The sequence below is a fragment of the Sinohyriopsis cumingii genome, chromosome 1 (assembly GCF_028554795.1).
Source record: "Sinohyriopsis cumingii isolate HCF-2022 chromosome 1, ASM2855479v2, whole genome shotgun sequence".
Taxonomy (NCBI): domain Eukaryota; kingdom Metazoa; phylum Mollusca; class Bivalvia; order Unionida; family Unionidae; genus Sinohyriopsis; species Sinohyriopsis cumingii.
In genome coordinates, this window is record NC_142961.1 from 50,988,832 (window position 1) to 51,016,496 (window position 27,665).

The 27,665-nt window shown below is 35.5% G+C and overlaps 1 protein-coding gene across 2 annotated transcripts in view; it reads right to left on the bottom strand.

The window, feature by feature from the left end:
- The window catches only part of LOC149806855 (guanine nucleotide exchange factor subunit RIC1-like), a 190,305-nt gene that overhangs the window by 133,805 nt on the left and 28,835 nt on the right, over positions 1-27,665 (bottom strand). For both annotated transcript variants that reach the window (XM_089958692.1, XM_089958684.1), the window contains exons 8-14: positions 25,876-25,964; positions 25,080-25,224; positions 22,559-22,607; positions 21,276-21,419; positions 15,129-15,329; positions 13,741-13,851; positions 11,708-11,797 (exon numbers count right to left, since the gene is read on the bottom strand). In XM_089958692.1, coding sequence (XP_089814818.1) covers positions 11,708-11,797; positions 13,741-13,851; positions 15,129-15,329; positions 21,276-21,419; positions 22,559-22,607; positions 25,080-25,224; positions 25,876-25,964 — 829 coding nt within the window. The remainder of the gene's footprint in view (positions 1-11,707; positions 11,798-13,740; positions 13,852-15,128; positions 15,330-21,275; positions 21,420-22,558; positions 22,608-25,079; positions 25,225-25,875; positions 25,965-27,665) is intronic.

Sequence of the window (27,665 nt, forward strand, 5' to 3'; positions counted from 1 at the left end):
CGGAATTAATTCTTGGACAAAGATAGTTATTGAAATTTACAGAATTCAAACACTGGACTATTATTTTCTGTGGTTCAACAAAGAATTGTTGACACTTTAGTACCATACTTACTACAGTATATGTCATCGCCTTCCATTTTGATTTTCGTTGGGACTAAGACTCAAATTCATTACAACATTTTATTACTAGGACTTCTAACTTTTAATTCTTGGATTATTTTTGGATTTGATTCTTAAAACGGTAAGTTCTTTTTCTCATTTTCACCTTGTTTTTCTAGGGAAATAAATTATTTGTTAAATTTTACAAAGCTTGTTGTCTTCACTTTTTTTATTGTTACTGTTTATGACAGCCTAAACACGTAACAAATGTAATACACAAATTTAATGGCTAAAGCTTAAACAATACTTAATCAAACTGAACCAAAGTCAATCAAAAGAGAAATATGAGTTATAGTGACTTATGTTCCAGAAGAGGTTGTAGTACTCAGTACTCATTAAGATGCCTCCCCTCATCAAGTTTCATGACTGCAGGTGTAACAGTATTATACAGTTGATAAACCAGAGTGTACTCAATGATTACATAGTACTCAATGATTACTTTCATTAGCCATGATAAACATTTATCACGAAGAAAATAAATTCAGACAAAAGTGATATTGGCCCCTTTTCCAACTAAATCTTTTGCCATCTTATATCTTTGGTTCTATACTTTTAATCCTTTTAAAATGTGAAATTTGAACTTTTAATTGGCACTACATGGTCAGTATTGTACTGACATATTGTGACACCACCTACCTATCTACCCATCCCCTGTACCTACCTAGCTATGCATCCCCTGTACCTAGCTAGCTACCCATCACCTGTACCTATCTACCCATCCCCTGTACCTACCTAGCTACGCATCCCCTGTACCTAGCTAGCTACCCATCACCTGTACCTATCTACCCATCCCCTTTACCTACATATCTAATGAGAATGTCAGTGCATAATGGACATTAATGACAAAATAGAAAGAGGTTCTATTATATCAAATTAGAGGCAATGAGTTAATAATAAATTCATATTATTTTTTCAAATGATTTTTTTAAATCATTGTCCTTAAAGTCTGTTAAAAAGCCATTATCACTGTCCACCAATAGAAGTCAGATATTACTGGGTGCAAGTCAGACTTTAACAGCAAGCTAAGCTTGGAATAACAGCAAGCAGTACATAATCCATGCACCAATAATTACCTGTTAACCATAGATGAAGTCATACACAAAAAGCATCCAGCATGCAGTCCACTCATAAATTCCTATATTCATTCACATGTATAATACACAGTTAACCTGTAGAGGGTAACATATCACACTTTACATAATGTTTAGTCATTAATATGGAGAGTTTACCACTGCATAAACATTATTTGTTCCTACTTTCAACTGTCTTAATTACAAAGGCCCTTCTGAGTAGTGTAAAATATATAGGTTTAGCATGGAAGAACTGATGTGATCATCAACACAAATACCATTCTGTAAAGCAAAAGATGTAGGTTACAATGACCTTCTTTGGTTTTAAGAGTGTTATTGTAACACAAATACATTCAATTATCAAGTCTCATGAATGGTATATAAACAGCTTCAAGAAATTAAATTTTAACACAAAAAATTTGAAAAAAGTCACTGAAGCATCAAATACAGACCAGAGATTTCTCTTAGCAAAAAAGACCAAGATGCAGAACTTATCAAGTTGCATCCACTCACCAAGTTTCATGATTCAGGTAGGGTACCATGCAAAAACTGATGTGATTAGTTAAATTCAAAACTTCACCAGACCCAATAAAAGATGAAATATAAATGACAATGAGCCTCTTTTGATGTAAGAGTCTGACAAAAACTGAGATCCATACAGAAACGTTACCAGGATTTTAAGTTTTTTAGTCTAATACTTCATCAAGATGCAATCCCTCGCCAAGATTCAAAATTTAAGTATAACAATATATCAAGGTTCTCAAAAGATGTGTAGCCTCGGGTTTTGCACCTTGATATTTAAATCTGACCCATTTCTAATGCCTGAAAATTCCACCCTGTGCATTTTTATGACACAAATAGATTTGAACCTGAGCATCGGTCTTAATTACCCTTGATTCTTCTCTGACATAATTTCCAACTGAGCATGCACATCCATAATGAAATTGCTGTGAGTGCCAGTGATTTATATTTGCTAGACAACAATTTACATTTTATCAGCCAATAATATGACACCTTTGCAAAATCAAAATGAACTGAATGGACAAACAGGTCACCTATGAAAGGCTTAGGTGTACATATCTGAAAAAGGTTGGATTGTTCTGAGATTATCTATGAGTTTTATGATACAAGACGAGGGAATCAATTATGACTTGATTATATCTTTCAAACAAATAACATTTCTTTGATTGCCCATCAAATTATAATAAATTAGACAAAACTAGAAAATATGGCTACTCATAAAGGCAATTGTTAAAGGTAACTGGACAAACTTTAATTGTGTTAAAACCTATTGGGTCATGTGCAAAATTTAATCTAAGCCAGTAAAATGTGAAATGCAGATCACAGTGACCTTCCATTGTTGTAAGGATGTTGTACTAACAGAGATGCATGCAATCATATAGTTTGACAAGTCAATCATAAACAAAGCTTATAAAATATGAAAAATAAACATAAGCTTAAGAATTTAATCAAAGTTGGTGACACATAATAAAAAAAAATCAGTGACCCACATATGAGTATGTAGTACTGTTGAAGTATGCATCCACTCAACAAGTTTCACGATTCCAGGTATAACAGTGTTTTCTCACTGTGCAAAAAAGACTTGAGCTAAGTGCAGATCTTAACCAAGAATGTACAACTAATGTATGTTTGTACCAATCTGGCCCCTTTAGCCCCCTCCACTTGTGGTAGGTGCTATAAAACCCAGTCAAAACTGTTGCCTAAAACATAGGAAGAAAAATAGATTGACATTCAAAGAGGGTGTACAAATGTATGTTTTCATCTGTATGGATGACCAATGCTGGTGGTAGCACAATATCTTACCTCTACTTCATTGCAGTGAGCTAAAAACCAATATTGTCATGAGCTAAATCATTTTTTTTAAAACATAAACAAGTAGAATGTAATGTTGGTCACAATCACCTTCATTCTTTGAAAGGGTGAGGTACTAACAAATATGCATACAGTCATCTAGTATGATGGTTCTGACATTAACACTTTAGCCTGAACCCATGTCAGTTGCATGAACTATGCATCAAAGTGACCTACATTTCTGAAGACGGTGCAGAATTTATGAAGATATATTTCCTCACCAAGCTTCATGAATCTAGGTATCAATATTACATATACATTTTGGTAAAAACCTACTTAGTTATGAGCTAAAAGCAAATCCTAATGTAAGCCAGTAAAATGTAAGATATAGGTCACCATGATCTTCTTTTGTTATAAAGGTATGGTACTAATAGAGATGCATACAATCATCTACTTTGATGATTCTATCATTAACTGAGCTTGAGAAATATTATGATTACAAGCATAACAGTACTCATATATTGTGCTAAAAATGATGTATGTGTGTGTCTGTGTGTTTGTGTGGTAAACTAAGTTTAATGATGTTATACCAATCTGTTGCTATTGCCTAGCTGGTACTTTTCTAAGCGGAAAATACCCTGACCAGATGACGATAATTCATCATCCCATTAGGGTGAAACAAAAGATCCTATAATACATGATCACCTGTTGTCCACCCTCCAGATACTTTAGTTATGAGCACTGTCCTTCATTCATTTTAGGACACAGCCTGAACTAGTGGGAAACCAGTGTGGGGCAGAAGGAAATAATTTGACAAAATAACAACACTTAATTATTACAGCATTAAAATTAGTTTTACCCTCCCCCCAAACATCCCTCACTACATATTAATATCATTAATACAACACCTGCTGCTACTGTGTAGCTAAATTTGTTTGGCAGACTGGTGGGAGACTAATGATCCTAAAACTAGCCTGTAGAATAGACGACTACTGCCAAATGGTATCCACAAGGGTAATTTTTTGGAAGCTATGACAATCAGATGCAAGGAAAATATGTCTTCGGTTCTGTGAGTCAGTGAGCAATCATAAAATGAGAAGAAAGTAGTAGGAGATCACCAAAATGTGACTTTCATCACATCCTTATGACACTTATTAGTTAGATAGGCCCATGAGGTAGTAACGGCTTGAACCTCCTGAGCTTTAATTTCATGAATGAAAGGTCCCTTTCATGAAGGGACTGCAAAGATCTCCAGACAGTATACAGTAATACCTTGAACATTCGTGCGGTTAGGTTCCAGAAACAGTCGCAGATCAGAAGGAATCGCGAATGTTTGGTACGAGTCACTAAAAATGCTAATAAATGCTTATTTCTAGGGTTTAAACCCTAAATATGACCCAAATCATGCTCCCAAAGCACTTTAATTTCATTTAAAAGTTAGCTTAATACATTACCCTTAAAAAGAGAAATAAATGGTTGATGTAAAAATAGAGTACAGTATCGCCTAATGGGTATTTGCCACACTAGCGCATTTACAGTACGGTACATGTATACTAATATTACCCCTATACTAATTCATTGGCTGCCGTTTTCTTTTGCACTCACAGTAAGGTAAAACCAAGTAACGAATTGGACTGTAAACTTAATGACTGATGTTTTCTTTGTCATTGTCAGGAAGGTAAACTAGGTAAACTTCATCCATGATATCGCGAATCCAGAAACGCAAATGCACGAGGTATTACTGTACACAGTTTCCTACCCTTTCTTCTCCCTTTAGAAGCTGCCAAATAAAGGCATAAACCTGGCAATAAAAGTCTAACTGGACCATTCTCAGCACTCAAAAGACAAGTAACTGACACTGTGAATCTCAACTGGGAGTCCAGCAACTGATGGAAGTTGGTGTTTGCTAAAATTCTGATTGGCAAAGAAGAGAAGCCGACTCATAACTCCACTGAACCTTATACAGACTGGCTCTAAAGACAAGCCAAGAAGCTCTCTCCTTCATCATGCAGGTGCTAATGAAAGCTAGAAGAAATGTTTGAAAGTAAGGTTTTCAAAGGAAACATTTTTTTAAAATACTGAATGTAAGATACAAGAGAGATTCCATCTGGGCATTTGCGAGCAAGACACCAGTCTTGTCAGCTCGAAATATCTGAACAGGTCTGCTAAGTGAGAGCTTGTTCCAATTGCTGGGTCTGTAAAAAAATTGAGAGTGTTGGATAGGGCTGTCCCATACCTCTTGATAGTATATACTGAGCAGTGTTTCTCTTCAAAAAGGAAGAGAGAAAAAAATCATCTGATGTGCTACAAAAAGGACAGCTAGGATTGACATATTTCCTACTGCACCAGTCCCAAAAGAGTCTCCACTTGGTATCATAGACTTCAGATGTAGATGCTGAATAATGAACCTGGTGACTTGTTTGAAAACTTGTCCTGGATTGAGAGATTATTTGAGATGAGCCAAGCAAAAAGGTGGAGAGAAAACTCCTGCACCAAGACAGAAGGTCCTTCCTCTGGGTTGTTGTCCTGGGATGATCCCCATTACAAGAAAAGTGCTGAATGAGAATCATTAAAGGGCTAACAAAATGAACTGAGCAGTGGAGTTCCTTACTGAAGTATCAGAGGGATGAACCTGAAGAATGTGAAGGTGTTAACAAACAGACGATCCCACTTCAGGATGAAAGGCTCTACTGTGCAAGTCCTCTGGATGGGGACTAGGGAAACAAAAACTGGGAGCATGTTGTTTAACCTTTCAAGAAGTCCGCCAATGGTATCCATAAAATTTGGAACAGTGAATCTACTATGGATTACTGTTGAGATAATTTATGATGACTGTATGATTGTCTTCCTTTTTCTTGATGGACCGTCCTTCAAAATATCTTTTCACAAGGAATGTAGCTAGCTTGGAGAGCAATCCCTACTGAGGCACCTAGCAAAGGAGGTCCCAAACCTCCACACAGAGAGAATGGGCATGTATACCTCCTTGTCTCCTGAGATATTAATCACAGATATGTCATCAGAGGAGAACACACAGAAACTCTTATTTAACTGATGTACCTGTGAAAGGTACCCTCATTTCCAAATTGCTGATGTGGAGGATATATTCTTCTCTGAACATGAATCCTGAAGAATCAGTCCTTTAAATTCCAGATGATCACCTCACCCTGAATCTGACAGGTCTGTGAACTGATAGGAGTAGGATTTGCAAGCAGCATGGGGACTGCAGTCAAAAACTGGCCCTGATTTATCCACCAAATCATATGACGGTGGAAATCCACTCTTTGAAAGATCTGAGCATTCAGAGGGCATATGTGTAGTTTCCAGTTTGGAAACTGGAGACGGCACAAGTACAATCTGCTTAAGGAAACCAGATCCATTGTGGAGTACTGGGTCCCCAGCATAGAAAGAAAAGGATGAGCCAACAATGTCGTAAATTGATCGGCAGTAGTTTCCCTTGCTCAGAGCATAAAATATTAAGAGTTCACAATTTTCGGCAATATCACAGTGGAGACTGGTGCTGATGAGTGTAATTCAAGCCCGTCATCCCTGTTTATTGTTGGTCTCTGCTGTTGTATTTTGATCACCTCCTTCACCTTCCTTTCCCATATAATGTCCTATGATGTGATCACCTTGGTTTTTTGATTGGGGAGGATGGGATGTCCCATTTTCCTAAAATGTTCATGTATGACCGATAACTCTCTAATGATGTGTTTCTTAATCCTGTTATCTAATACTCCACCTGTTTCCCCAATGTAATCTTTCTCATAACCATTACATTTGATTTAATAAACTGTACCACATTTTTTTCAAACTGTCAGCTTTGTGTTTTACATGTGTTAGTTGTTGTCTTAAATTATTATAAGTCACATGATCAACATAAGTCACTGATGAAGGCAGTCTGATATTGGTGAAAACTCTTTAAGATATTTATCTCTGAGTAAGAGAAATTACTAATGATCATAAATGATCCAGAGCAAGGAAGCAACCTTTTTAGTTGTAATGTGGTCATTATTTTCAACATCTCTAACAGGGATAGGATCTTGACCAGTCTGTCCTAAAGGACATGGTCTCATCCTGTTTGTGAGAAAATTCAACCCAACATGGATGAAATCTTAAGATGGAGTAAGCTCCGTTTTCTCAAGGTTGATTAGAAGACCCACCTGGGTCACTATGGACCAACAGCAAGACAGCCATTATAGATCAAACAACCATTGAAAAGGGAGGATTGGGATATCTAGTGATTTTAAATGAGCTGAACAATGATACTGCACCCTTCTGAAGAAGGGAGAGCACCTCTTCCTTTAATAAATCCGATTCAACTGGTAGAACATGGGATTCCTAACTATAGAAGGGAGATTCCGAATCTGAAGCCAGCAACCCCTTTATGACAGAAAGGACACAACCATCGACCATTATGCCAGACCCAGCCTCTGAAAAGTTCAGACCGGTAACTATGATAACCAATGGAAGAAGAACACTATGCAAGATAGGAGCAAGTCCCTAGGGCTGTCCAACAGACAAGGTGAAGGGCCCACAAACCTCCTCCCTGTGCCTTTGCAGCATGCTTTTCTTGGGACCAACTGCTGCAGGGAGTTCTGAATGGGGTTGTTGCTCTGACTGACTGTGTGACTTAATTTAAAGAACTTCACCAAGAGACCATGTGGTCATTCAAGATGATTTTACATCATGGCCAGTTTGATGACAAACAGGTGTTGCTGGACTCTGAGATTCTAAAAGCAAAGGAGAGTATGATCTCTCTGATGGGGTCTCTGCCTCAGAAGGTCCTTACTGTGCTCTGGTATGACCCTGGATGTGTACAGAGCATCATTCCTGCAGAGGTGAAGAGCTCCACTGACAAAGGTATGTACAAGGATAACACATGCCAAGATGTTTTGCCACTGTTTCCAACAAATGTAAAGGGGAATTCGCAAAAGAGATTCAACCTTCAGCAGGTTGAACAATGCTGCTGAATAGAAGTCAGCATGTGAGGCTAAGGTTAATGGAGGTCTAGCCATTTGTCCTGAAGTTTTCATTATTTAAACTTTAATGCAAGGCTAAGTCTCCATAGAAATACCCACCTGAGTTACTTTGGCATCTAAAGTATAACGTTTAATTTGCCAGGTATGGGTATAAACCTTATGGTTAAATGCAGAGACAAAGGATCTTAATGTGTGGGTGTTGTGTGTGGTGGGAAAGGGTGGTGGTGGAGGGGAAACACCTTAACCTAGTAAAGAGAATTAAGAGTTGGCCCGAGAAAGTTTCCCCACGCTGGAAAGAATTTTAGTGTCTTCAGAGTCTAAAAGCTTCGGACTCAGACTGCTGGGCATAAGATGTTAAACCTCTGTTACTAGTTTGCTGAAAGACCAGATGTTGTCCTCCTCTGCCACCTTCACAGATATGAGGTGACAGGGAACCAAAAGGAAGAGTGTGCCTATTCTGTGTCGAATTTGTGTGAAATGATGGGGGCAGAAAAGATGTCTTAAACTCATTCTCACTCCAGGTGAGGCAGCAGACTATGTAACCCAATGTTCGCTGACATGGGGTAAGAGGGACCTGAATCCATAACTTCTAATGTGAGCTAATGAATTGTCTATGGTAGCAAGGATCAGCAGGTTGGTTAGAGTAACTCTCTACCCTCCTGGAGATTTTTGGGGAAGAAGGCCTTTCATCCTCCTCTTTTTATTTTTAACCCATAGGAAGATGTAGAGGAAGGTGTGGCCAAGGTCCTGAAGGCCATGACTGCATACAGGGAAAGTGACAACTTCTTCCCTAGGTGGAAGGCCTCGCATCCCAATGGAATTCAGAGGTATTATAGGATATGAGGAAGTGGGATGTTGATCTGGTCCCCCTCCTTAGTCTGATGTCTGTATGTTGATTACTAATACACAGTGGGATGTAACAGCAGTCAGGAGAGAGGGGGATCTTGACCCAATCCTTATCCCTGTACAAAAGGACTCAAACGACCAGTGATCACTCAATGACCAGTGACTCAGATCTGTAGAAGACCTTTTCATGGATCTGAAAGTATTCTAAGTGTTACCCTTACTGGGTGGCACAATCCTGTCACTAATAAATGGCTCCAAGCTTCTTGCTTCCCATCTTATGGCAAGGTGTGATTCACTTACAGTTTGCAATGAGCTGTAAGTAAGTACTGGGTGCTGCTCCTACCTCATGGTGGGGGGGCAGCACAACTCATTCTTTGCTTTTCTGGACAGAAGGCTATGCTGCTCTACCCCCATGGGATGGAATGACTCACAATCCTAGTGGAAAAGAAGTTGCTGCTCCCCCTCACAGGAGGGCACTATTAATTTTCTGTCTTCATAGAATGGGAAGGTGTTGCATACTCTGTACCCATTTATTACCTCCCATGGTTGGGGCCTCACTAACCCTACAAGTTTATGAAGAGACTATGGTGATCCTTCCCTGAGACATGATGGACTCAGAGACAGAAAACTCAAGAGAAAGGAACTCTTACCTTTCTTTAAGTAGGACTAAGTTCAGCAAAGGTCCTATAAAGAGAAAACTTAAACTGTGATATAAAACTCAAAGTGATGTAAATTTCTCTACAACACAATTTAAGCAATCTGTAATGACTGTGACTGGAAAAAGAAGAAAAGACAGTGGATATAGGCAAGGTATCTGTAGGGTGGACCAGGGTGACCTCATGTTCTAGACTCTTCTGGTTCACTCTAATGGGAGGATGAATTTCTTCATACAGTCAAACAATATAGATATTTTTCCCCCAGAAAAAAAGTACCAGATAGGCAACATATTTTGCATTACTGCTGTTAAAACTTGCTAAATGCAAATACCAATATTTTTCATATACCAAGTCAGCCCCTTCAGACCACTCTTCTACGGGGAGGTGCTATGAAACCCACTCCAAACTGCTGCCAAGGACCGAGGAAGACAAAATGGCTGACCATCAGTGCAGGTGTACATGTTTATATTCTTTTATCTGTGCCAACACCTATGCTGGTGATAGGAAAATAACTTACCTCTGCAAACTAAAAGATATATCCAAAATATTTAAAAATTTGTAAAAAGGAATGGCTATAACTGACTCAAAAATTAATCAGGTTATCTGCATAGGCAAAGAAATGGGTTATCTAAATTTCATTTGCCTACACTGATTGGCTTATAGACAAGCTTGCTAACAAGCTTCCGGGAACAACTTATGGAAGAACAGACAGACAGGGCCAAATCATAATGCTCCCTATGCAAACAGTAGGGGACTTAAATAATAATAAAACTTGCAGACATCCTTTAGATGCCACAGATACTATATCTACATCAAGCTGTTTCTGCATAAACATGCTAAGATTTTCATTAGATTGAAAACAAAATACAATTGATGATCATGACACTCTTCATGCAAACCAAATGATTGGATGCTGGATGAGTCACTTTTTGAAAAGGGTGAACAGAACAGGAAAGAACTGTTTTACACAACAGTCACTATGGAATCTGCTGACTGGTATCAAGCAGATCAGTTTTCACGCCCTTAATCTGATTCATTTGTCCCAAATAGGAGTCAGAATGGGATCACAATAAGCAACAAATTTATCAATTATCCAGACTAAAATAGCATTAGGAAAGTGTATCACTTCAAATGGAAATAGATATGACAATGTTTGTAACGTATTACAAAAGATTGTTTTTGAAAATCTAAAATTTAAAAGAAGTGAATAATTTTCATCCAATTATCAGTGATGCCATATTTTTATCTGGTCAGATCTAGATTGAGGTACAAGATTTGAAGTCCCAGAGAAAAGTCTAGTGCTTCTGGTATAGTCAAAGAAAAGTAGTGTTTTCGGATTAGTCAATGAAAAGTCTAGTGGTTTTCATGTAGTCATAGAAAAGTCTAGTGGTTTTGGTATAGTCAAAGAAAAGTCTAGTGGCTTCAGTATAGTCAAAGAAACGTCTTGTGGTTTTGATATAGTCAAAGAATAGTCTAGTTGTTTCAGTATAATCAAAGAAAAGTCCAGTGGTTTTGGTATAGTCAAAGAAAAGTCTAGTGGTTTTCGTATAGTCCAAAAAAAGTCTAGTGGTTTTCGTATAGTCAAAGAAAAGTCTAGTGGTTTTGGTATAGTCAAAGAATAGTCTAGTGGTTTTCATATAGTCAAGGAAAAGTCAAGTGGTTTTGGTATAGTCAAAGAAAAGTCTAGTGGCTTCAGTATAGTCAAAGAAAAGTCAAGTGGTTTCGGTATAGTCAAAGAAAAGTCTAGTGCTTTTGGTATAGTCGAAGAAAAGTCTAGTGGTTTCGGTATAGTAAAAACAGAAAAGTCTAGTGGTTTTGGTATAGTCAATGAAAAGTCTTGTGGTTTTGGTATAGTCAAAGAAAAGCCTAGTGGTTTTGGTATAGTCAATGAAAAGTCTAGTGATTTTGGTATAGTCAAAGAAAGAAGATTTTAAAGTACAAGATTGAAAAAGTATCCAAATATCATTTAAATGGTGCACAAATCTAAACAGGTAATCTACAAAGCATGGAAAGATGCATTCAAAATTTAATTTATCCAGATCAAATGATTTTGTGTAACCAGGCTAACAAGCTAGCCCAGGAAGGACAAATCAATGGACAGACAAAAGGATGGATGAATAAAAGTAGTTAAAGAGCAAATCAGGATTCCTCCTACTGCATTTGTAGTCAGGGTAAAACAAATTACCTCATCTCGTTGGCCTATTATGTTATAACAGGCAATACAGATGAAATCTTTCCACCAGACCATTCCACCTGATACCACCAGATCTCTTTCCTACAAATAAATGAGAAAAGACTTTAGCGTTTATTGCTAAATAATGTATCAAAGAGTTTACAAATGAATCAAAACCATAAAGATAGATTTTAAAAATGAATTTAAAAATCCCAATATATTCTTAACAATCTGCAATCCTGAACTTAAAAAAACAAGCAAATTTCTGAAAGGATAACTACCATCAATCATATTTACTTTATGTGTTTTCCTACATTACATAAATTCATGCAATTTTCTTGATTTGACCATTGGCATTAAACGTGCAAAATTCAACAGTGTCTTCCTATTAATTAATGTACAATAAAATTAACAATTAGAAATAACATTAGATATATAGATAAACAGGTAAGTAGGTAGATATACATACATATGCTGACATTTAGGTAGACAGACAGACAGGCAGACTGAGATAGATAGATATACATACAGTCATATGCTGACATTTAGGTAGACAGACAGTGTGTGTGATTTGGACTTTTAATGTAGCTTTAACTATTTTCAGTCATATCACTATGTTGTCTGCAGTGTAGCAGTTTATAGTGATGTCTAGCACTGGGGCATCATGTCGCAGACATGTAGCATGATGTCCCACAGTCACATTATCCTAACACCAGGCCGACCAGTCCTAACTCTAACCTCTTAATGCTGAGCGCCAAGCGAGACAGCTGTTAGTACCATTTTTGTAAGTCTTTGGTATGACTCGGCCGGGGTTCGAACAAAAACGACCTTCTGCATCCGAGGCGGACGCTCTAACCACTAGGCCACCAGAGCAGTCATGGACAGACTGACACTCAGGCAGATTGAGATAGATATACATACAGACATATGCTGACATTTAGGAAGACAGACAGACAGACAGGAAGATTGAGATAGATAGATATACAGTTACATAGATAGGTACCATATATGCTTACTTATGTCAATTCAACTATAAACCGACCCCCCCACCTTTTAGGGCGACAAAAAGTAAATTTCTCTTTGACCATCATATAAGATAGGGTGCATTTTATAAATCAGATCTGTCTGAAAGGTGACTTGTCTTCAGATAGATTTGTACTTTCAAACAATAAACAAGCCCAACTGGATAGTTAGATATATGAAAAATAATGACAGAACCAATGTAAAATATAAATATCTTGGTGTTTAATTACCTGCAATATTTCAAAAACCAAATAACTGAAGATACAAGTAATGTGTAATGAATACTATCATAAAGCAGATAAACACAGTACACACCATACACGCATTTCTCAATGGGAATAGTGGCATAGAAACATAAAAATTATTTTAATTCACAGTATCTTTGTATGCTTATTTCCATTACCCTATTTTATTGAATTTTTAGTGTGTCACATTTATAAAACACCTGTATTTTTAAAATCATATTTTCAGCATATAAAAAAGTGTGTGTGTGTGTGTGTGATTTGGATTTTTAACATAGCTTTAACAATTTTTCAGTCATATCGCTATAATGTCTGCAGTGTGACAGTTTATAGTGATGTCTAGCACTGGGGCATCATGCCGTAGACATGTAGCATGATGTTCCACCCAGTCACATTTACCTGCCAGCAGGCCGACCAGTCCTAACACTTACCTTTTAATGCTGAGCGCCAAGCGAGGCATCTGTAAGTACCATTTTTGTAAGTCTTTGGTATGACTTGGCTGGGGATTGAACCCATGACCTCCCACATCTGAGGCGGATGCTCTTACCACTAAGCCACCAGAGTGGTCTATAAAAAAGTAGACTTGTAAGCAAGTATATCGGGTATATAGATAGATAGGTAGGAAGATTATGTATTTATTTTAATGACACATCGGTAAAGTCCTGGCTAGGCAAACAGAGACATAAATACACATGTAAGTATTGGTGGCATGTTTGAAATACAACATTAGCTACCCAAATTTTAACTGAATTATCTATAAAAGAAACTGTTAAAAAATACCTGAGTTTCATTTCCAAAAAGTTTCCACTTTCTATTAAAGAGTGCATAGTGAGCCAGACCTGTCTTTCCTGCTACAGCAACACACTGACCTGCACGATCTATGGCAGCATACTGTAATGACAATGAAATGTGTATATGAAATGTGAAGTCATCATAAAATACAATTTACAAACAAATAATGATTCAAAAAAGGAATAGGAGAGATTTCTAAAAAAGCACTTGAAGTTCATTTATAAATATGGATTTGTTATTCTGTTCCAACAGATATGTTATCAATGCTACCCTAATAACTAACATAACTGGTCACTTTAAAGTTGTTTTACATCACAAATGCCTCTGTTTGTGTGTGTGATTTGGATTTTTAATGCAGCTTTAAAAAAAATTCAGTCATAATGCTGTAATGTCTGCAGTGTGACAGTTTATAGTGAATTACCACTGGGGCATCATGATGTAGACACATAGCATTATGTCCCACCCAGTCACATTATCCTGACTCCAGGCCAACCAGTCATAGCACTAACCTCTTAGTGCCAAGCAAGGCAGCTACAAATACCATTTTTATATGTCCTTGGTATAACTTGGCAAATGTTCGAACCCATGACCTCCTGCATTCGAGGCGGAAAATGCCTTAGTAAGCTCATTTGTGTCTCTAAGACAATATGCATCCCAAAAAGCAGAAAACACATTCCGAAACTGTGATGGAGTTCAAACAAACAACATTCTATGTGAAGATCAACAAGTCCCATATATAATGTCAAAACTAGAGTACAAACAACTTCTAAAGCAAACATTATAAATAAAACTCATATCTATGTCTGTTAGACAATGTTCATTCAAAAATTGTATTAAGTGATTCTTAAGCTATAGTGGAAACTATTACCATGCGAATCTAAAAATAAACGAAACAAGGAAGTAACTATGTAAAATGGAGTTGGACAGACAAAACTTTGAAAGACAAATGTTTACATTTAAAGCATTTGGTCTAAGAAATGGCAGTGAATCATGTCTCTTAGATAAGGTGGCTGTCTGGGATGATCTTCCACTTTTATACATACCTTGGTTGGACAGTTGGCCAGATGGCTCTGAGAGACAGAAATACTGACAAGGTTATTGTTGCAGGTAACCCCATCTCAGATAATGTTGACCCTAAAGGGCAAGTTTTTGTTTAGGAAGCTGTATATGGCAAGGTGACCATGTAAGAAGAATACTACCTTTGGTGATAAATTATTGACTGCATAGATATGTGAGTATGTTGATAAGAGTAGTGTTTATGTGAGATAAGGCTAACCTAGTCCCATGCTTTCTCTTATGAATCAGTTGTTGGCAGTTAACTGTGTGAAACTAGGCATGTTGGTAAGGTACTGTAACCATCTGAGATTAATTCTTACCCTGATGGGCCAGTTGTTGGCCAGATAGCTGTGTGAGATTGGTATGACTTGCCAGTGTTTGCTCCCTGCCAGTATATGAGACTCTGCACTTGAGGTAGAACTTCCTTCATGACTAGGTTTGCTATTGCTAACAGAGGCCAATTGACCAATATTGATGTACAATTTGTCCTCTCCTTGGAGGAATACATGTTCATGATTAGACTGAAAGAAATGAAGATCAATATTGCAAGCTCAATATATATATATATATATATATATATATATATATATATATATATATATATATATATATATATATATACACACACACACACACACATATGTATACACACACACACCTATATATATATATATATATATATATATATATATATATATATATATATATATATATATATATATATATATATATATATATATATATGCAAGATATGTTTATTAAAATCCCTGAGTATAAGTGAGAGTTAAAAGTTTTAAAAAGTTTTTTGTGAATGAGACAAAATCTCAAGCTCAAACTCAAGCCAAAAATGATATGATTTTCAGGCTTGAGCTTTAAAAGTTTACATTTCAAATTTGGTTCTAATATATCTGTACCTTTACCATGATGAAAACAATTGGATTCTTGTTAAAACCTGAGATTCCCATTTCTTGAACCTGCATTTTATGGCAGTAAAACCCAAATTTAAGTGACTTCTTCAATGAGTAATCATCTGAACAAAATCATTGTATATTTATCAATTTTACAACATAAATGTACTGCCTTGACTGACCACAAGTTAAACATGAAAGCGACCAGAACAAATATGTCTCAAAAATTATATGAATGGGGTTTCTTTTGTCTTTATCTCTTAATAAGTTGTCTGCATTTTCTGGAAGATTTAACAATATAGTTATTGCAAAAATTTGAACTCTTTGTTTTATCTTTGTTACTGTTATTAAAACCTTCACCTATAACTAAATAAGCAACAGTAAGAGATATAATTTTCTGTTCATCTTAGTGCATCTTTAATGAGCTGTTCCATTTATTGTTTATGTCATGGGTGACTTAGGTTTTGATTCATCTCTAAATGAATTGTTATTATAGCTACAATTTATAGACAGTATGAATGCTACCCTGAAGTTAACTTTGCAATTCATATACCAATAGATTACATTATGTGAACTTCAAATAAGACATATTTGCTGCTGATCAATGTACACACACACACACATATATATATATATATATATATATATATATAATTTTATTGTTTTTATATGATGTGTGTAATATTTTACTAAGAACTATGAATAAAGAAAAAAACTATATGCACAGGAATTATGGATATTTTTCTAATTAAAACCCACTTGAATTCTGCCCTTGAACACTGGCAATCCTGTTCATATTTATTTTGAAAGAACACCTGTCATGGGCAACCACTTTCTGTTGCCAGAAGGGATGGTCTCTTATGACAGGTTTTACCTTACCTAAAATGTATAAAGCTTTAACACTCAGCTTAATATAAAAACTTTAACACTGTCCTTGATCATGGCTGTAAATAGATATATGGATGGACATTTGTATGAGGACACATGGAGACATTAAAGTGATTGGTATTTCTAAAAATCTTTAACACTGGCCTTATTCATAGGTGTGAACAGATGTGTATATGTGGCAAAATCTCAAAATAATGATAACTCTGGTGTCTCTGTGTCTTCTGTACATCCACATATCTGTTCACAACCTTAATTAAGGCCAGTGTTAAAGATTGTTAGACATAACGATCACCTTGGTGTCTGTGTGTGTCTTCATGCATCTGTAAGCCAGGCTTGACAAAAATTATACTTCTGAATAAACAGCATCACCCACCAAAAGCATAAACTTGATTCTTGGATACTTTAGACTGCTTTTCATTCAGCTTTATGTCAATTTTTAAAAAGACAGTGTGTGTATGTATTTGTGTTTATATATATATATATATATATATATATATATATATATATATATATATATATATATATATAGAGTGACCCCGCTATAACACAGTAGTTGGGAGTTATAAAACCCGACTGCACTATATGCCAAACTGTGTTATATGCAACCAAGTCAGTTAGCTGAAGAAAATGTCCATCCACCCCCCAAAAAAAAATAATGGGGGAGGGGGTTTAATAAATGCGGGCGATAAAATACGTGCTTCGTCTGCACAGTTACCATCTTGAATTGATGCATATTAAATGAGAAATACACCTGTAGTGAAAACAGAGAAGACATAATATAATAGTTTACTTTATTTAGAGAACCATGAATTGGTACATATACGTGAATCCTGTTTATATGTAAATGCCTAATGTATAACATGAATAGAGTATCAAGACCATGTACTCACCTGCGAACCTCATCATATACATTGAATCCAGAATACAAGTGATTCCATCGAAAATATGCACACACAGCTTTAAAATATTCATTAATTTTGTAACAGGTCATATTGGTCTGAATTCAGTGGAAAAACATAGCACAATCACGTAATGAATGACGAAGCACATTTACTTTAAAGTACGTTCCAAGTTGGTAAAAGTTAGTTTGCGTTTTAAGCCGCTGATGGCATAAACTTTTTCCCTACAAAATGGAAACTTTCACAGCACAGTTAACGTGTTCCTGTCACGTTGGAAAATGCAAAAATCCATCAGATTCCATCACTTTTATTTAAGTTTGGTACTGACTTCCTTTGAAGAAAAGTTTTTTGCTGTTACTGGAAGAATGTAGTCGGCTTTCTTTGATGAAGGGTGCATGCGCTATTGAAGTCACTGCTAAAGGACAGCTTTGGAGAACCAAACGAATGCCCATTTCTTTTTGTGGCGGCAACATCAAATAATTGTATTGCATGATTGAGACGTATTTTTTCCATTTGCTGAGCATGTTTTCATAACAGTTGGTGCTTCAAAGGTAATCTGTTTCCTTGGAAATTTCAGCAAACTATTTTATCTGGGTACATTTTTAAAAAGGAACTGGCCGTCGTTTAGACTATTCTAGTTACTGTCCCTCCATGTCTACTGAATAAACCAATAAGTAAGATGTATTTATTTATTTTTTATATATTTTTTTTTACATCTGTGGTAGCAGCGTGATGCTGCCTTCCACGCATGCATCTGAAAATTAACAAAGGGTTAACGGACGATAGAGATGCAGTTGTTCTGATGACAGGGATTATTACTGAAAACGTGAGCGTTCTGAAGAATTCTGAGTGAAATGAAGAGGAATTTTACTTACAATCCACATACAAATGTCAGTCTTTGTAAATATATTAATTACTAGCGAGTGGCCGAAAATCCGATGAAAGATAGATTATGAAACAATGCCTCGTCCGGTTGATCTCCGTTACCAGAAATGTCAACAACAAAAAATCGGATATTTCACAACAGACAGAACTCATGCTAGATGTCAAGATAAGCGGATTATTATATAACAATGCACTGTTTAGATGGTTTGACAGTATGGACAAAGAATTTGTTTATGTAACAATTGATAAATTTCAGTGCATGTTATATCCAGTCTGCAGCTTCCTTTCATGGGGCCTCTGAATTTCTGCACTCCAAACCAATGGTTGTATATAAAAGTTTAAACAGCCAACAATGTTGCCAACAAATAAAAAAAGCCACATGGTATGTTTTGCAGCCAATAAGGAAAAACAATCCAAGTTTGCGACATTGGCGAAGACCTACGCAATCCCAGAATAAACTTTTTATGCATTTTTTCTTCTTCTTACTTTTAAGAAGAAAAAAAATACTTTTTCATGTATGAGAAAAATACTTTTTCATGTATGACAAAAACACATATAAAATTTCAGGAGCCAAGCCACGATCGTCTTGTATTATTCATACGCGATCTCTTCCCCAAAATGATAAGCAACTTTTTACGTTTTTTTGTGCACAAGAAAAATACATGTATATGAAATTTTGGGAGCCAGGCCAAGACCGCGTTACATCTGAATTTGCGTTATAACGAAGTGTGCTATAGCAGGGTCACACTGTATATATGTTTGTATATATATATGTATGTATATATATATATGTATGTGTATATATATATATATATACACACACACATATATATATTGTTATATGTTTAGACTCTTTTAAACAGTAACAAGAAAAGAATGAAAACAAGCTTTGTAAAATTTAACAAAAAATTAATTTCCCTAGAAAAGCAAGGTAAAAATTTGAAAAAGAACTTATGATTTTACTAATCAAATCCAAGAATAATCCAAGAATTAAAAAATAGAAGTCCTAGTAATAAAAAGTCCTAATGAAACTGAGTTCGAACCATGATGAAATCCAAAATGAAGGCGATGACATACGCTGTAGTCAGAGTCGTCCTGATGTGTCAACAGTTCTTTGCTGAATCACAGAAAATAATATTCCTGTGTTTGAATTCTGTGTAAATTTTTATAGCTGTCTTTTGTCCAAGAATTAATTTATTTCCAGAGAAAAATAATTTTTGGAATCCAAATAATTTGAAGAAAAATAAAAAATTCAACTCAAACTGGTCACAACACAAACACCTGGACATCTCCAGTATTAAGGCAAGAATAATAAATATTTCTCAATACATCGATATCATATCAAATGTTTAACAAAATCAATTCTTGGAAATCACAAATATTTGTGGTACTTAAATAATTCACACAACAAACCTGTTTCATTCTAAATCTTAGCAGATTTTTGTGCTTCGAAGGAAGTTGAAAATTATATTTACTGATACAAGTTTCCTATAATTATTTGTATAGCTGCAAATTTTTTACAAAAAATGCAATAACAATAATAGAAATAAAAGACATTTATTAAAGCATTCTCACACCATCCCATTTGTTTGTATCCCCCTAAAAAAATTTAAAACACAAGGCATCAAGGATATAGAAAATGCACAAAACTTAGTAATTTCATTTACTGATTTATAAGTTCTAACCGGATTATTGCCAGGGGGTCCCAAACAATCAACTTGTTGGCATTTCAAATCAAAAGGAGTTTCTTTAGTAACATGGTCACCATATTTGCTTGGACCAGTCTACATTTTCAAGCAATAGACGTGATGTCTTTCCCCATCTTTGAAAATAAAAAAATTCAATACAATTTCAGAATTATGTCTCTTTGAACACATGTATATGAGTTCTTCCTATTTCTTAAATTTTTGTAGATATATTAAAAAAACGACATTGTAAATATTGGATGCATATGACACAGTTTTTACTGAAATAGACTGTTATAGAAATAATAAATGGATAGCAAGCAGTCTGTTTTCTTGTTTATATTGGGAGCTTCTGCTTGTGTTGAAACGACACTAACTTGACCGTGTTAGGGATCCATTGGAGCCAATCAGGTTAGAAATTATAAATCAACAACTTAAATGACTAATTCCTGTGAATTTTTTATATCCTCGATGCTTTTCGTTTTTAAAATTGGTATGGAGGTACAAGCAAACGGGAGGGTATGTGAGTACTATAAATATGAAACTTTCATCCCACACACTTTACTGGGGGAGGCAAATGAATAATACTTTCATCATCAAGCAGCATGATCTCGATAATGTTATAACATTACAATTTCAAAACTTTTTACCTTATGACATCATCCTGCTTGCCTAATATATTCATGTGTGGCATAAAGGAAATTATAAACAAAATTTTAAAAAATATTAAAAAGCATATTTCTTTGAATATTTGCAAATATTTCCTTCAAGTAATGTTATTTAGAAACTGTATCTAATACACAGGCAAATGTACTGTCTGCTGTATATACCGGTAACTTACTGTCTGAGGTGAACTCATACAGCACAGGTGATTCGAAAGCTTGTTGATCACATGCCACAACACTCTTACACATGAGATAACGTACAGTAAACATAACATAAACCATAAGTACAAAATTCTGATTTACCACCAGATTACACAGGTTTCACAATATTTACTTTTCTTTTTTGATGAGATTCAGCAATTTAAATTTTTTATGGGTCCAAAGTTTTTTCATGTGTATTACAAAGTGGCAACCCAAGTAATCATCAAATTCACTGGGAATCATTAAAGAGCATGGAGATTTTATCATCCATTCAAAATACTACAAAATAAAAAAAATAAAAAAATTGCAAAGAAAGGAGAATCCAATTAACCCTACCATGCATGGGTTAACTGTGAGAGCACTTTTGACAAACTGTAACTGCATAAGATGGGTAGCTTCCACTGACTGGAACATGCCTTGATGATCCTCTTCTTTCTCTGAAGATATTATCCACAGCTGGTAACCCTCTAAGCCCCATTCCTGTTGAAAAAGAAAAAAAGCTAAAGAAATGGTGAGCATACTAACTCTCCATGATCCAATCCAACCCAATCATGGACAGGACCACATAGTAAAAAAGGTACACAGCTCTTCAAACAATAGTTTGAGTACAATAAATGGACACATGATCATAGTATGTACTCAGATCCACTAAATATTGCAAGAGTAGTCACAATGACAAAATTATGTCATATAAAATGATGTTCACAAATAATTGCTGAAAAAATACAAATAAATCCATTACATTATCACAGGTTAACATTCCTTGAACAGTAGTAAAACCTGTCTTGAGAGACCACTGCTATGAGAGACCACCTATTTTGAGAGACCAGAATCTCAATGCACAGATTTATTGATTATATAGTGTTATGACCTGTTATGAGACCACCTGTCTTGAGAGACCATTACTTTTTGGCAGAAGGGGTGGTCTTTCAAGACAGGTTCTACTGTAATACGTTCAGAAAAGTGAATGTTGCTGGTAGAAAGTTTCGCTATAAAACTTTTAAGAACATCGCAATGGCAATGTAATTCTGTACGTTTTGAGAGCTGGTCTATGAGAGGTTGTTGTTGTTGTTGTGGGGTTTAACGCCATTTTTCAGCACACAATAGGCTATACATGATGGCCAGTATTAATGGTGGAGGAAGAACCCGGGAAAATACCAGAAAGAACCACCGACTCACGAGAAGCTACTGGCAAGCTTTCTCACATACCAACACTGGCTGAATCCCAGACTCGAACCGCCGCAGACAGAGGTAAGATGGCAGTGATCCATAACGAAGAGCGCTTTAGACCACTTGGCCACTCGGGGCCCAATGAGAGGTTGTAATAAACAAATCTTATCTAAAAAGAAAAAACATGGCTTCACTAAAATTCTTATTTGCAGTTTCTGACAACTTTATACAATGATAGAAATGAAGGTAGATGAATATGATCAGTTGTTGTTTGTTGATATCATCACCATCAAATTATATTTCGAAAAACTGTATATAACCTTTCTGTACATATTAACAGATCATTCTCAAATCTCCAAGTGTCAGACTGGAAAGTAGGAAGAAACTACTTTCTTAAAATGAATAGTTTAGTCTAATAAAAATATGAAGAAAAAAAACTTTCAACTTACCATACTTTTCACAGTAGATGGGAATAATTTTGATCCATTTTTTGTCAAGCTGGAAGAAAAGGACATAAATGTATCAGGGAAATAATAAGTGATGTAAAAACTAAAGCAATTTTTGTGGGTGTCAATTTTGAGGTTTTACAAAAAAATGAATTCTTCAAATTGATGGGTATGCCTATCATGGGCAGTGAGTCCTACTGTATTTACAGAATGATTATTGTTCATTTGGGCTTCAAATTTGTGGCTTGTTTGCAACCATGACATCCACAAAAATTGCTATCCTATAAATGACAGCGAATTCATACTATGTGACCCAAAAAACACGAGCTGTGACAGAGGGCAATGTCTGGACATATCATGCAAGCCAAAGAGAATCTTTTTTGGGAAGTTAAAGTGGTAAGACAATATAAACTGAGACACAGGACTATTGTCTGGATGTACGATACAAGTCAAAGCGAATCATTTTAATGGAAGTTAAAGTGGTAAGACAATGTAAATTGAGACACAGGACCATTGTCTGGATGTACAATAAAAGTCAAAGAGAATCATTTTAATGGGAAGTTAAAGTGGTAAGACAATATAAATTGAGACACAGGACACTGTCTGGATGTACGATACAAGTCAAAGAGAATCATTTTAATGGGGAGTGAAAGAGGTAAGACCATTGTTATGTATATTTAATTTAATTGTTTGTTTGTCAGTTTTTAAATTTTTTTTATTCATTACATGCTATTGTAATCTATCATTGTATGTTGGACATTACCTTGCGTCAAAAAGTGAGTTCATTTCTGCTTGACCTAATTGACTTTTAAATTTATTTTAATAATTTCATTTTATGTCAACAACTAATACACACCGACCCATGAGAAGCTACTAGCAAGCTTTCTCATGTACCCAGGTTGGCCGAGCCTAAGACTCAAACCCACACAAACAGATGTGAGATGGCAGTGATACCTAAAGAGTTTTTATGAGTGTGATTATTAGACCTAAAGAGCTTTTATGTGTGACTATTATACCTAAAGAGCTTTTATGTGTGACTATTATACCTAAAGAGCTATTGTGTGATTATTAGACCTAACGAGCTTTTATGAGTGATTAGACCAAAAGTGCAATTATGTGTGATTATTAGACCTAAAGAGCTTTTATGTGTGATTATTAGACCTAAAGAGCTATTATGTGTGATTATTAGACCTAAAGAGCTATTATGTGTGATTATTATACCTAAAGAGTTTTTATGAGTGTGATCATTAGACCTAAAGAGATATTATGTGTGACTATTATACCTAAAGAGATTTTATGTGTGACTATTATACCTAAAGAGCTATTGTGTGATTATTAGACCTAATGAGCTTTTATGAGTGATTAGACCTAAAGAGCTATTGTGTGATTATTATACCTAAAGAGCTTTTATGTGTGATTATTAGACCTAAAGAGCTTTTATGTGTGATTATTAGACCTAAAGAGCTATTATGTGTGATTATTAGACCTAAAGAGCTATTATGTGTGATTATTATACCTAAAGAGCTTTTATGTGTGATTATTAGACCTAAAGAGCTTTTATGTGTGATTATTAGACCTAAAGAGCTATTATGTGTGATTATTAGACCTAAAGAGCTTTTATGAGTGTGATTATTAGACCTAAAGAGATATTATGTGTGATTATTATACCTAAAGAGCTATTGTGTGATTATTAGACCTAACGAGCTTTTATGTGTGATTATTAGATCTAAAGAGCCTTTATGAATGTGATTATTAGACCTAAAGGGCTATTATGTGTGACTATTAAACCTAAAGAACTTTTATAAGTGATTATTAGACCTAAAGAGCTTTTATATTTGATTATTAGACCTAAAGAGCTTTTATGTGTGATTATTAGACCTAAAGAGCTTTTACGTGTGATTATTAGACCTAAAGAGCTTTTATGTGTGATTATTAGACCTAAAGTGCTATTATGAGTGATTATTAGACCTAAATAACTTTTATATGTGTGATTATTAAATTTCCTAAAATTGCTTTATAATGATCTGGAAGATAGGTTAGCATTTACTGTTATTTCAGAAATATGTAATAGCTGCTGTTTTTTCTCTTCAATCATTTTGGAAAGAGAAGCCACCACTCTGATTATGGAAAGAAATTAAAATGTTTGGGTGTATTTCAATTTTCAAAGACTTTAAAGACCTCAGGGCAATAATCTGCTCAATTTTCCCAAACTTTCAAGGTCTTGAAAAAGCTATCTCATTTTTCCCAAACTGTCAAAGACCTTCAAAGACTGTAAGAACCCTGTCAGTTATTTTTGAAATCCAACACAAAATTCTGACCCTTGGACTGAATTTTCCTAAACCAACGCATGTCAAAGATCGATTAATCTTGCTTTTGCCTCACAGCAACAGAGAATCAGCTTTCTCTCCAGCCAAGATAACTACAGAGATAACTACAGGGATTGCCTCTCTAATCTCTCCAGTCTCAAACTGTGATATAGTGCAGAAAACAAAATAAATTAAAAATGATAGGTCATTACACATACCTATAATCCCCACCTAAGGTACAGACAAGTAGGGAACCAAACACACTCCACAAGGAAAATCCACCTTTCTCCCAGAACATCGCGAGAGCAGTGCCATCTGGCGTCCATTTCATACATCTGACAGAACCAGCTGCCCGTGAAATATCTAGAACGAAATTAAATATAATTTGGAAATGTACTTCTTCCCTACTTGATCAATAGGATGAAAGAAGTACTTCTTCCCTACTTGATCAACAATATAGTCTAGTTAACAAAAAATGTGTTCATGTAACACAAATGCACCACTACAATACCAGACCTGCAAACCCTGACGAGTCCGTCTCAGTAAGACAGTTGAATTTTTCCGTAAGATTGACCAGTTTTCAGCAAGGTGTAACAAAATATCAATAACTGCTATTGTAAAGCTGGAAAACGTAATTTAAAGTTTGATGCATAGATGATAAACATTATGTTCAACTGAAAAGTTTGTAAAGTAAATTTATTCAGTTTAAAGTAATAAACCTTGTGAAATTTCATGAACACAAATTAAAGCATAAAATGACTGAGAAAAGTAATCAATGTAGGAGTTGGAACAGTGATGGCTGAGAGATCACATTGTTTGCCTTCTGGTAGGCTCTGCCTCATCTCAATGACAAGCATATCAACAAAATGCAAACCCCTGACTGGGATTTCCTTATCTAGTGCTAATGAAACACATTCTGTAAATGGCAATCAACAAAATGCATACCCCTGACTGGGATTTCCTTATCTTAGTGCTAATGAAACACATTCTGTAATAGTAATGAAGCCCACATACCTGCATAATCTTTACTAGACACCTGTAGTCGGTGGGTAGCCTCCAGTGTACCTTCCAGTTCATTGATAACATAAGCCACACCAATGCCACTGAAAATAAACACATTTACACATACTAATAACACAATACAATATCACGTATTTGAAACTAATCTTCTCCATCAATCATTATAGGAAATTCAGCACCAAAGAAATAGTGATTTATATACCTATCATAAAAAAATGAAAGACTCATTATTACATATAAGAAATAAAGCGGAAAATAGGAAATAATAACAAAGTAATGAAGATAAACATTTGATGTATTATAATAATGTTTTTAAATAAATTGGATGACAAACTAAAAAAGTGAAAATGGAGATACTGTGCAACAGTCTTTAAAAAAAAGAATGCTAAATTTGGCAATGTTGGTAAAAGAATTCAAGCTACTTCTTCCATTGGTATGAAATTTACCAATGGGTATATGGGGCAACAACTTTTCATTTATCTGACAAAATTATAAATGTAAATAACGGACATAGTGAGAACCATATTTCAGGGGTACACGACCCATGGCCCACGGGCCAGATCTGGTCTGCGAACATGTTCTGTCTGGCCCTCAGGGCAAATTACAGATGAAGAGAAATTAAATTAAAGAAGTTAGTGTTTGTGGCCCTCAAGTGGTCTTTGATAATGCAATCTGGCCCTTGGCCAAAAAAGGTTGTGCACCCCTGCCATATATGGTGTTGGTTGGTTAGATGTTTTGGGATTTAATGCCATTTTTCAGCACATGAAAGGATGTATATGGTGGCCAGTATATTTACAGAGGAAGAAGTATTACATCTCTTCAGTGGGTATTAGAGATAAGGAGCAGAGAGCATATGAAGGTGAATCACATTGATCAGAAATCTTGATCTCAAAAAATGGCATCAACAGGTGGAATGTAACATGCTATCCAGTTGAGAAACACTAAATACACCAGATGTCATGCTGTTCCTCAAGCATGTGTCGATAAAGCAGAAACAAAATAAATGGCCAACTAAATGTGAATGTAGGATCCCAAACACTGAATAGGACACATCTGGCAATGATATACAAGTATACCAACTATCATCCATTTCTCCTATACAGCTTGTAAATACCAAGTTTCATTCATGGTTTATGGAATTGATTTGTATGTTGTACTACAGTGTTTGGTGTGCTGTTAGTGACTGGTATGTTGTACTACAGTGTTTGTTGTGCTGTTAGTGACTGGCATGTTATACTACAGTGTTTGGTGTACTGTTAGTGACTGGTATGTTGTACTACAGTGTTTGGTGTGCTGTATAACAGTGTTTTGTATGTTGTACTACAGTGTTTGGTGTACTGTATGTCAATGATTTGCATGTTGTACCACAGTGTTTGGTGTGCTGTATAACAGTATTTTGTATGTTGTACTACAGTGTTTTGGTGTGCTGTATAACAGTATTTTGTATGTTGTACTACAGTGTTTGGTATACTGTATAACAGTATTTTGTATGTTGTACTACAGTGTTTGGTATGCTGTATAACAGTATTTTGTTTGTACTACAGTGTTTGGTGTGCTGTATGTCAATAATTTGCATGTTTTACTACAGCTTTGATTGCTGTATTACTGTGATTTGTATGATTTTCTACAGTGTATGGTGTGCTGTATGTCAGTGATCTGTATGTTGTACAACAGTGTTTGGTGTGCTGTTAGTGACTGGCATGTTGTACTACAGTGTTTCGTGTGCTGTTAGTAACTGGCATGTTGTACTACAGTGTTTGTGTGCTGTATAACAGTATTTTGTA